The sequence below is a fragment of the Alosa sapidissima genome, chromosome 3 (assembly GCF_018492685.1).
Source record: "Alosa sapidissima isolate fAloSap1 chromosome 3, fAloSap1.pri, whole genome shotgun sequence".
Lineage (NCBI taxonomy): Eukaryota > Metazoa > Chordata > Actinopteri > Clupeiformes > Clupeidae > Alosa > Alosa sapidissima.
Window position 1 is genome coordinate 6,354,829 of NC_055959.1, and position 12,423 is coordinate 6,367,251.

At 42.6% G+C, this 12,423-nt stretch overlaps 2 protein-coding genes across 2 annotated transcripts in view; one reads left to right on the forward strand and one right to left on the reverse strand.

The window, feature by feature from the left end:
* Positions 1-3,509, forward strand: part of syt17 (synaptotagmin XVII) — a 21,310-nt gene extending 17,801 nt beyond the window's left edge. The window contains exon 8 of the mRNA XM_042086694.1: positions 1,016-3,509. Within this exon, the coding sequence (XP_041942628.1) occupies positions 1,016-1,212 (197 nt within the window). The 3' untranslated portion in view covers positions 1,213-3,509. The remainder of the gene's footprint in view (positions 1-1,015) is intronic.
* A 1,946-nt stretch (positions 3,510-5,455) lies between these two features.
* clec19a (C-type lectin domain containing 19A) lies at positions 5,456-9,283 on the reverse strand. Its single transcript, XM_042086695.1, has 5 exons — positions 9,072-9,283; positions 8,015-8,192; positions 7,485-7,578; positions 6,620-6,752; positions 5,456-5,908 (listed from the first exon to the last, which is right to left on the reverse strand). Exons 1-5 carry the CDS (start codon positions 9,157-9,159, stop codon positions 5,832-5,834), a joined length of 570 nt encoding a protein of 189 aa, XP_041942629.1. The 5' UTR covers positions 9,160-9,283; the 3' UTR covers positions 5,456-5,831.
* Between the last annotated feature and the right edge of the window lie 3,140 nt (positions 9,284-12,423).

Sequence of the window (12,423 nt, forward strand, 5' to 3'; positions counted from 1 at the left end):
ATAACATTGATACGTTTCAGATACTTCATCAAGCTTTTTAATCAACCCAACCTTCAATGTCTATAGCTGTTGTCAGTCTGCTGATGATCAATGGAGCATTGCCTATTTACTTTGGGTCATGCCAGCCCAGTTTTCTGCTGAAGCCAGTTTAAACTCCGCTGTACTTTCAGCATCTTGTACAGATACTGTAAGCTTGGTGTTCCTCTCCAACTTAAGAATGCAGCTGGTTGGGGCTGTAATTGTCTTTTTTACCTGCTAGTTTTCTCCTAGTTTTGTTAGCACCTCTCCCAATAGCCCTTGAGAAGATGATGTTAAAATTAGTCATTTGTCATTTTCTATCAATCATTTCTCATTCTCTTGCTCTCACCATTACGAAACATTGTTCTCAGACATCCAATGATCAGAGTTTGTGTAGTCAAAGTGACTCAGACCATACAACAAGGCAGAATGAAATTGCTTTCCTCCAAGCTCAGTGTCCAAACATAAAAGACAAAAAAGTGCCAAAGTTGTGAGGACAGGAGGAAGGTTTGCTCTCCTCATCCACGGCAGGAAGCGAAGATGCTTCTTTGGCCTCTTGACAATGGTGGTGGTGTTTGTAGTCCATGTCAGGTCATCTGTGATGTGCACCTGTAACCTATGTTGTGTTGACTGCGCGGCTCAGCCCTGCACTCGCCCGGACTCAAACCTGCAAACAGCAGCACCTCGGATCGGGAATCGAGCATGCTAGCAATTGAGCTAAAAGCCCAGGCTGCTAGCTCTCTCACTAGCACGGCTCTGAAGATGTCGAGAGGGAAGGTTTACATAATGTACATGCATGCACAGCTATGTACTAGCTGGCTACCGTTGCACACCCCCAGGTGCTTGGGGCTTGTCACTTACTTCACAGCGCTGGCATGGTTTATAAGGCTTCCTCCTCAAGTCAACAGTGATCTCCTTCATAGCAACGTAACAGAGAAATACATCTTTAACCTTTCACTTCTTCTTTCTCCTGTGTCTCTTCTGTCCACCCATCCAGTTTATGGCCACAATGTGAAGAGCAGCAATGACTTTGTGGGCCGCATCGTGATTGGTCAGTTCTCCACGGGTCCTCCAGAGTCCGCACACTGGCGCCGGCTGTTGGAGTCCCAACGCACCCCCGTGGAGCAGTGGCACAGCCTCCGCTCGCGCGCCGAGTGTGACCGCGTCTCTCCCGCCTCACTCGAGGTCACATGATGATGGTCTGGTCTCGTGATTTGTGGAGAAAGTGTGAAGGTGCAAAGTAATGTCATGTCGAGATAAAATTGTAGATCTTAAATGCCTAAATGCTGAGTGAGTAAGTTTTGAGGATACTGACGTTTACATCCAGAAACCCAGTAGGGAGATGGTGAGACAAGCCCAGCTTGTGAAGAGATAGATGTTTTTAAAAAATAATTTGATTATTTATCTCTTTAAAATGCTTGGATCGCTGCGTCTCACCCAGATGAGCTGCTCTTGTAGGCTTCCATGTCCTCAAGCAATACAATTGGGTATAAATCTGTCAGAAAATGATAGCTAGAGGCCTTCGAATGTTTCCTCTTGGATGATACAGTGTCAGATGCTGCCTGTCCGCATTTTCCTTTTATCACATTGATACAAACAGACATGCACATGTCACACATAACTGCTTAATAATCATTTTATTTTTTTAAAGGTAGATTAAGGACAGCAATGCAAATGTTTCTAAGTATAAAACACAAATGTGGTTTATTTTTACTGGTGTTCCATCTCATTTGATTTGCGCCAAAGGTTATTTGTTTTGTCTCGACCTAAACTGTTAACGTTGCCGCCTTTTGTTTCTCTGTGATTACAGCCCTGAGCTGAACTTTGTGTTATACATGTGTGTGTACTTTATGTGTGTATATACGTGTGTGTGTGTGTGTGTGTGTGTGTGTGTGTGTGTGTGTGTGTGTGCGTGTGCGTTCCTCCTTAAAATGTTAGCACTTTCGAATGGTTTGAACACCATATTCAGTATGTATTTAGGGAAAAGTAAAGATTGAAACCCTTTGAGTTAGATCCCCTTTCACATGAAGGAGTGGACACAGTGCTCACATAGTGTTTGAAATGGGCTACTTGCTAGCAAAAGTACTGAAAAGCAATCACTCCCCCCTTTGGCCTATGTCACAAAAGTAGTTGTCTATCCAGAAAACCAGTGTAGTTTGCTTGTGTTTTTCGACTTAAAGTCGCAGCGTCTTGTTTAACTTCTCCTTTCCTCTGGACACACATGTCCATCTTTGGGGGAAAGAGTCTGTTGTGTTTTTATGGGAGCACTGTCAGTTCTGTGTCAGTGTCCATCAGTGTGTTTTAGAAGCATCACGGTCTGTGTTTACCTAAAATGCTTTTCCCATGTAATCTGTACCATGTGACCTGTACGTGCCTAGTTGTGAATTGTCTCTGATGCAGAATCAATTATATGATTCTGCCAAACTTCAATATTAGTTTAGATGACTAAACAGTGAAACTAAATATATATATATATATAACACAGTGAGAGAAGAAAAATGAAAATTAAAACTGTGCCAGTGAAGATATTTATTTATTTATTTATTTAGATAGATGGTACATATGCATATATACTTATAGAATACTTGCTTAACTACTTACCTCTACAAATATAAAGAATATATATGACTTTTATTGTGTGCAATGGATATAAATTGAACAAATTAATGTTGTTTCAGTTAGATCTTGTAAAGAAATATACTTTATGGACAACCTAAATGAAAAAAGACTAGAGAGAAGCTGATGAAACTTCCTCATTGACTATCATTGACTGTATAAATAGGGGGACAAGTGGAACATGGCAACAACAGCAAGTGGAACATGTCAGTGCAACACTTTAGAGGCAAAACACAAAAGGAGATCATTCCATCCAGAATGCTCTGTGAGAATATGTCTTGCTGTCTCACCATACATTAAATGCTGCTGTGCTCTTGGCCATAGTTTTTCTATACATAACATGTGCACAGTTAATTCATTAGCCTCTTTGACTGAGATAGGGACCTACGCTCTTGCATATATAAACTGCAACCCCCATCAACCCTGTCTTCAGAATCAGCAGTATCCCTTTAAATCTATACCAATAGTGTAATGTGTCCACTCCACCAAATCTCTGCTCCAGGAGAGCATATGGACTTTTATTTTTATATACCTTACGGCCATGTCAGATGTGTTGAAGTGGTCCTTGTTAATGCGCTTACATTTTTTTGTCTCTTTGTGTATGTTTATGTGTCTATGTGTGCACACTCTGTGGATATGTTTGATCTGGTTTTTAAATGTATAAATTAAGATTATGGTGGTTGTCCTGATTTGATTTATTTCAGAGCAGTCTTTATTAAAAGATGTATTAACAGATTCAAGGGTGTGATTCATTCCATAAAAATGTTAAAATGTATTATTGTCCTTTTATAATGAAAACAAGATTCTACAATTACTTTCGGTAATGCGTCTGATTTAAAATACTGTTTTATCAAAGAGTTTTGCAACAATGTGTGCTAACAGTTATTTTATGGACAAACATCAGGCTGTCAACAACAAATTGGTCCAAAAATAGCAGTGGATTGCTTAAGGTAAAATGTAATGAATGTAGCACTGTCTTCTAGCACACTATGACATTAACTATCTCCATTCATTACAGGTCAGCACAGAATCAGTCCACATAAACCAGTCAAGATGTTTCCAAATTCAAGTCATGCCAGTTTCAAAAGGACACAATAATTAATTGCACAAACTTTTTGGACCAGAAAAACTGTCTCTCTCCAGCAGTGCTTGTTGGTGGACTAATGTTCTGCACCCACCCACCCCCAAAGGCAGCCCCAGTCACTGATTAGTCACTTAATTGCTTTCTTCAGTGGCACAGGAACAGCTTAACATCGCTGCAGGGGGCAGCACGTCCAGGTCAGGCAGAGCCATGGTACAGAGGCTTGTTTATGTGTGTGTAAGTGGCTAGAAGTGGATGTGTGAGTGAGTGAGTGAGTGTGTGTGTGTGTGTGAGCATATGCATTTGTGCCTGTTCACATATGTGTGTGTGCTTCAACCTGTGTGTGTGTGAACCTACAGTGTGTAATTTTGTCTGTTTCGTGTGTATGTTTGAACTGCACAAACACAAGTATGAAAGAGTGAGTGAGCGCATGCACACATCAGGCCCGTGCTGAGTTCAGACCCATCCTGGAACATCGCTGTTGACATTTCAGAGCTCGCCGTTTCATCACAAAGGAATGCCCATGCAGACGCGTCCACCACCGGGCTCACAGCCATCATCATCACAGGGTGGAATTCTCTCCTGAGGAGGCTCCGTTAAAGCGTCCCAGCTGAGGGAGGCCGAGCAGGCACGCGGCCCCGTGCCACCACCAAGAGACGAGAAGTCTCTTGCGGTGTGTTGTCACTGGAGCATCCCAGCCCAGGCGAACAGAAAAATGGCTGCCAAGCGCCACAGCCCAGAGCGAAAGTGGTCCCCTGCCACTCTCATCGATTTCTCACTTTGTCTCTCTGCCACCAACCAAAACTACTGGGGACAAAACGGGGATTTATAGTATGTCTAGAGGAGAAAAAAAAGTTTTTTTTTCTTCTGCTGTTAATTTGCATGGTCTCTAAGTGTCAGGCTGTGGCTGGGGTTTTAGAAGCCTGGCAGTAAAACGCAGACACAAATCCCTGCTGGCTTTGCCTCTCACCTTCCAGGTCAGCGACTAATCAATTTGTGCAGATGGACATAGACAAATAGGCACCCCTCAAAGCTGAAGTTAAATCCAAGCCATCCTAAGACAGAGAGTGGATGCGGTTTGCATGTCTTGTATGTGGGGAGTTATAAATGAAAAAAGGTCACAGCCATGACAAGAGTTCATCACATGATTTATGCAAAACCATGGTATGTCAGCCTTACACACACACACACACACACACAAACATTTATACATTCATACACAAAAACACAAGCATTTGTATTCATGTCAAACCCACACACACACAAACACAACCTCATAGAAAGTGTCCTTCTTTTCCGAATGGGCCACAGGGGAAGGGGTGGAAACCTCACAGCCGTTCTGCTTCAGCTACTCATGGAGCATGACTTACCTCTTCGTGCATCTCTGTGGTTCCGTTTGTTTTGACTGACAAAATGGGTGGATGAAAGAGGCTGGACGCACTCACACACACACACACACACACGCACACAGACACTCGAAAAAGAGCAGTGACGCCTCCAAGGAATTAGTAAAAACAAAGCAAAAATGGCAACAGTCTTTGTAGCGTAGGGTCAGTGGATAACAGTTTGCTGGTAGCCCCACGTGGGGATTATCTTCCAGCTGAGGGAAGGCAGACTGGGATGACTCAGGAGTCTAAATGCACCCCAGATGGACACGCAGCATGTATGACGGTGTCATTTTCTGGCCCTATGTCCTATGGGGCGCGGTTGGATAGGAGAAGAAGGGCTGGGGGGGGGGGGGGGGGGTGGTCAGATGAGAGAAGTGACAGAAGCCTGGAGCAGAGAAGCGATAGATGAGCTGTGAAAGAAAAGGCACAGAGACAAAAGCTGCTGTGCCCACAAAGAGAGAGAGAGGGAGAGCCATAGGGGTAAAGGCAGTAGGAGATACCAACAGACAAAGCTAAAGTAAGGTAGTGTGTAGAAAGGAGAGCATGGAGGTTTGTTACAATGAAGAGAAGGAAAAGGAAAGTCTTGTGAGGTCCCAGTGAGGAGCTAGGGTTGGAAGGGAGCCCATAAACAGAAGAGTCCACATGGAGGGCCTCTCTCAAGTCGGGAGATGCTGAATGAAGAGTTGGACGCTGCAGGAGAGCTGGAGGCCACGGGGAGTAGTCGGGGTTTAGTTATCCAGTGTAGGGATCTTACACACGAAGGGAAAAGCCTTGTCACAGCTGTTGTCATTCCAGGACCTCAGAGCTGACAGAAAATGACAAACAACATGGCAGCGATCATCATTCATACACTGTTGCACAGACCCTGCAGTTGCACTGAAAATAATAATGAAAAACATCTGGCCCTACTTCATATAATGGACAATTACTACATCGAACTCAATTGTGTAAATGGGAAAAGGGAATGGGAAAAGCTATGTTTGATACCCATAAATACATCTTGTAACATCTTGTATTAATATTTCTATTAGTATCTATATCATCTTATTCATCTTATTTTGTTATTTCAATCTAATCATCATTGACCAATATTCATCTGTCTCTAGTCTATTTCATTCATATTCTTTTCCATTTTGTTGGCAAGGTTTACATGTCACTGCTAGCTATACTATTATGGGAGGCTTAATGTACTCATCACCCAACAAAAAAATCAAAGGCCAGCTATTGTTGTTATGTCTATAAGAGTTCAATATAGCTCGTAGATTTCCCCTCTTGTACAATGACAAAATCTGTAAAACAGTCAAATGTATCTTTAATTCTCTGGCAGTACAATTTCTGTACATTTCTACAGACAATTCCTTTACTCGTATAATGGAAAGCTTCTTAAAGTAACAGGACATGTTGATATTTCCTGAGATTTTAAGGAACTTTCCATTAAAGGAGTGAAGAAATTGTCTGTAAAAATACAAAATGTCGCAAAAATGTAATGGCAGAAAACTGAGGTCACTCTACGCACCACTGTTTTGTCGGTACCAGATCTCCACACAGTCCTCCTCTAGTGGGATCCGGTGGATCCCATCATCCGGTTGGTTCCCATCCCAGTAGCTGTACTCATAGGCTGAACCATCGGTCCACTCTAGGGTGCCCTCCTATGGAAGCAGCCAGCAAGAACAGAGTTATCTCACATATCTCACACACTCTGTACACCCACCTCCCGAACACGTCCACCCCACCCCGTCCACCACCACCACCACATCCCACCATGACCAATGTAGGGGTCACATGTGCAACATATAATGAGGGGTGAAATCTTCTACCGCGGCTTGTGTTTCTCATTAACTTGACTGTCAAAGAAAAAAACTCAGAGCAGAGCAAAGGAGGATGGAGGCGCAAGAATGCTGACACACTCAGTGGCATTACAGGCTAGTTAGAGCTCGGCCATAAAACAACTTCAAAGCCTTCACTGTCCTTGCCGCTCTCACAGATAAGGTAGGCATGTGCAATGACAGACCCACACTGATTAGACATGACTGCCTCTGAGTCCACATATCTGCTGCTGGATGTGATTTCTGCTGTGAGATTTTATTGGCCAGCATTCAGGTATTGCACATCAGCCATAATGAGGGCTGAGATGGCATCAGTCAGAGGTCATTAGTGATTTGCCGCTGTTCTACAAACCACCACGGTGCTCGCATTTGACATTGGTTATGGAAGAAATTACTCTTTGAGGGTGTGTGCAAGTTTAAATTTGAGCAGATCTAGATGTCCCTGTGGTATGAATTGAGTGTGAGAGGGAAAGAGAGCTGGAATGGGATTTGTAGATCAATGAACTGAGAGATCGTTTGAGGGAGGGATTAGGCAAAAATGAAACAGATGTTTACCTGTCGCCGGTCGTGAAGGCCAATCCAGATGTCTGTAGGGATGCCAGGGATTCGACTGTTCACCAGGTCATACACAAACACGTTCTCCTCCCAGCTGTCAGAAGGGTTTGTAAAGCATTAAAAAAACTTGGAAAATGGAAATGAACCCATTATGTCCTCGGTGGAATTTTAACATTTCCTTTACAGCACTTAAAGTACTAGCAGAGCAAAGCACCAATCAGTTGACATTTTTCAAATCAGTCAAAGCATGTGGCTACAGTGTACGTTTTACTTAACATAGTCTACTATTTTTAGTCTCCAGTCACATACGGGTTAAAACCATTCCTCTGCCTTTATCTCAAGCAGACACACTATGCAATGCTCCAGAGATTCATGTGCTCTTAATTGGTAAAGCCTTTTCCCAAATGTCAATTGCGAGTGATGTAATGTTGCCTTCAATTTGAACACAGAGACATTGGCTGAAAGTATAAGGTGAATGTGTAATGTCTGGAAATTTGCCTCCCAACAGCATTTAATCTCAGCACGCCCACCTGTGTATGGAGGTGAGCTTGGCGGACCGGTAGCCGTTGGAAAACTCAGCACAGTACAGGTCTGCCTCCGCCCAGGTGCGATTGATGGGGAAGAAGCGGTAACAGTTGCCCTCAAACTCGGTCCAAAAGAGGGGGCAAGTAGCAGGCTCGGGGGCATCTGGTAACTGCAGAGGCAAAGCTGGAAGAGGGGCAGTATTTCTGGGGGTAAGGTGGTGGAATGGTGATAACATCACAACTTCCATACATCCTTAAAAGGGACTTTGTGTTATTGCCATGTTGGAATCGCAATGATCGGAATCGATTAATGAGAAGCCTGAGGTGTCCTGGCATGAGTGCAAGTTAGATAGTGCTATGCTGACAGTAATGTTTTTTCATTGTGTAGTCTTCAATTAAAGTCAGTAACTGTTACTAATCTCCTCACGTTTTGGTAGACTGAAACTAATGCGACAATGTCTTCTTTATGGTGAAATAACTCCACACAATAACATGCGACACCAGAAGATTACTTTGTGCAACAGAGTAAAGAAGAATTAGATGTGACTTTCACAAATACAACACAAAGCAATTCTTACATCATAGCCTCAGAGGAAAAACACTCAAATCTAACCTATGTGGACCATTCACATTATTATCTATGATGTCAAGATCGACTCTCCTCTTAACTCAAGCCATACTTTCTCTCTGAGCTCTTTGCATATTTCAGATGGTATAAATCTCATAAAACAACACAGCACTCTTCTAGTAAACCCTCCAATGCACTCCAGATCCTCCTAAAATCTATTAACTTCAGCGAGTCTGAAAAACAAGCCACAACTTTAAGCCCCCAAAAGCCACATCTTAGGCTATATAGTTGTATTAGAAGTATAACCACCACAGCAAAAAAAGAGAAAGAAACATAGCCAAAAGGTGCATGACGTCAAGATTATTGGCAAATTATGGAGGAATCTCAGTCTGCTGTAATCCCAACTCATTCAAAAGTAAGAGTGAAGACCAGCTCCTCACAGGAGATCTAGTATACAGTAAAGATTCCAGGCCTTCCTGATATGGCACTACTTACCTTGAGTGATCTTGATGTTAGTGGATGGTATAGCCCTCACATGAAAGCCACAAAGTAGCAGAACCAAGCACAGTTCCCAAAAGAGCATTTTCCAAGTGAGAGATTGCCAATGGTCCGGTCTTTGTGTGCTTGTGGATGAATGAGAGTGTATGCAGTGCAGTGCAGAGGCTCTGTACGGGTAGAGAGTGTGTACGAGTCTTTGAACCCCTGCCTTTTTGCCAGATTCTTCCCCCTCAGCCTGGTCCAGCTCACTGACTTCACATTTTAAAAGAGGGGGGGGGGAGAGAGAAAGAGACCCACACCCACTAAGCCTGAAGTAATTAAGAAAAGAAAACCGAACAAGTAAAGAAATAATTTGATAAAATAAAAGGTATTTGCAGTAATATGTAATGTAAAATTATTTACATACAACAAAAGATTTATTTCATTTTGAAAAAATGGGACAGAAGTTATTTCATTCTGGAGAAACAACAAGTTATTTCGTTTTGGAGAAACATAATAATATTTTTCAAAGGAAAGCATTGTAGTTGTTACTTCTAAGGTTTTATGTGTGTCTCTCTATCACTCTTTCTCCTTAAGCCTATTGTATATCTTTCCTGTTAGGGAAGATACATTTGCAATGTTCAGTAGGAAGGTCCATGTAAGGAAGAGGCATCTTTCAGAGAAGTTATATCAGAGTATCTCGCTTGCCAGGAGGTCTTCAATATGTCATTGAGTCAGAGGTGTTTATTAGAAACAGCTTGCCCTAATGAGGTGAACCTCAGTCACAACCTCTGTCTGCGGACAGTTGGACATTTACGACTGACCTATTTTTGCAACGCTGAATCTGATATATTAAAAACTAATAATCTTGGGAAATGCATGGGAGTTATTTGGTTTGGCTCCATCAGCAATGTATCTCACACGTCATATGTGCTGAGAATCCTGACATACGATACCTTCCCAAAACAGTTGGGATGGAATGCATGACAAACTGCTAAACACCCATCGCAGGACAATGTTGGTCCACGCCGGTATGGGTTGATGTTGAACCGTGCAATCAAATCTGTTTGTTTACTGTCCAGGCCACCCGAGGGAGAAATGGGCTCACGTGTTTGGCCCCACATCTGTGTACGAGTCCATACAGTGGACTCAGATCGTCTGGCAACAACACACACAGACAGGTTCTGTTATCCGGATCCTCCTGATCAGGCCTGGGCACATCTGGGATTTCGTAATATTGACTGAGCCTGTGTGTGTGTGTGTGTGTGTGTGTGTGTGTGTGTGTGTGTGTGTGTGTTTTTGGGCTCCACAGCCCCAGCTGCGCACGAGTGTGTGCCGGTGCAGGGAGTCCAGATGCCGAGGAGAACTCTTTTTCTCTCGCGTCATCTCAAGTTAATGAGAGAGCTGCTGGAACATTGAGATGTTTTGACCTCAGGCTTGAGTAGATGGGCTCAGGGATATTTGTAAATCAAGGGGCCAAAACAAGTCCCACTATTCTGATGCAGATGTAGATCTCTCTCATTCGTTTTCTGTCCCTAAATGAACTGCCTCTGTAGTTCTCATCTTTGATCCTTATGGGGGTCATTTCTATTTCTCACTGGACATGCATATCTGACCTCGACCTTTAACATAAAGAATAACACACTTTAACACACTTTCAGCATAATTCCCGCTATAACCCTTTCACAATTTCATACAAAAGGAATGATCGGTGATGGTGTTGAAGATGGTGAATTGACATTCATATCAACAGCCTTTACGTTATAGTAACTCCACAAATAGCATGCAAATGTATATTTCTCATAAGAAATGCACAAATGTTACATTTGCCTCCATAGCATGAGTTATGGGCAGCTCTTCCCTGAGATCCTCCTTTCCTTGTCTGTCTTATCTCCACATGCCTGTCTAACGTTTGGTGTTAAAGGTCCAGTTATCTCTGCATAGACTATGTCCTGTCACAGCTGGAAACCATACAGACAGATAGGATTTGATGCCACTTACTGTGAGGGAGACAGATAGGGAACACTGACTCAGATAGCGGGGCTAAATATAGAGGTGGGTGACTGGTAAATGGCAGAGATCTGTGAGTCCCAGCACAGTTAAAAAGAAATGTCTGCAGAGTCAATGAAGTTTTCAAGAGAGACTTGTAATGATCTCAAAATGTGCGTGCAGACAAACGATTTGCTGTCCAAATGTAATTAATGTGTTTGGTGTGAGTGTGTCAGTGTGTTCGTATGAGAGGCAGGATATAGGACACTGGAAAACTACACGAGGCACACCGTACATGTGGCTACTGTCTGTTCTTCATCGTGACCAGGGCTAATTTATTTAAACCCGTTAGAGCACCTCTGCAAGCCCACTCAATGTAGAACTATCGATCCCCCTCTCACAGTGGAGCAACGTCAAACAGTTACTTCTCTAAGATTTATAATCATCCACTGTGAACTAAGCCCAAAACTGAGTCATTTGTTTGGACTTTTCCAGTGCATCACTGGGTGTACCCAAAAGCCATGCGAGAGTAATGAATATGAGCATGTGTGTCTGCTAAATATACCCACTTTTTTTCAAACATTGACTTAAAGTCAGATGGAGGAAGTGGTCAATAGTTGATGGGTGGACGAGGGATGAAATCACTTGTGAGATTTCCCCAACGTCCAGTGACAGGGTTAACTCAAACAAAAGTTTACTTGCCTACAAATGCTCTCCTCATGACCTGCTTTCTCTTTCTGTTGACCTAAATACCATATATTAAGTGGTGTAGTCTTGGGAATGTGATGTAGTCTAATTAGCTGTAGTGGGTATACTGTGATGTAGGCCTAGTCTAGTTAGCTAGTGGATATACTGTGGTGAGTCTAATTAGCTGTAGTGGGTATACTGTGATGTAGTCTAGTTAGCTGTAGTGGGTATACTGTGATGTAGTCTATCATCTGTAGTGGGTATACTGTGGTGTAGTCTAGTTAGCTGTAGTGGATATACTGTGATCAACACTAAATGTTAATACGTCCTTGACTATTTTAAATGGATATACTGAGATGGTGATGCTTTTTAAATGGAGTATACTTCATAGTCTTGCGTATCGCGTATACACCACTGGTATTATATTATATATAGGGATAGGTGAGACAATTAAGTAGAGTAAAAGTAATGTGACATCTAAATGTGACATCTAAATCACATGATGTGAGGTGAATGTTTTTCTTTTTTGTCTTTGTTTTCCTCTGTATTTGTAATAGGCCTACACTCTTGCATAAACACTGAAAGGGAGTTTTTGGCCAGCAAAGGTGATCCTTCCTAATCATCACACAAATTTCTGTAGGGCTGTTTAGGTTATAATTGATGGCTGCCGCGATATTTGGCCTGACGTCCGTGG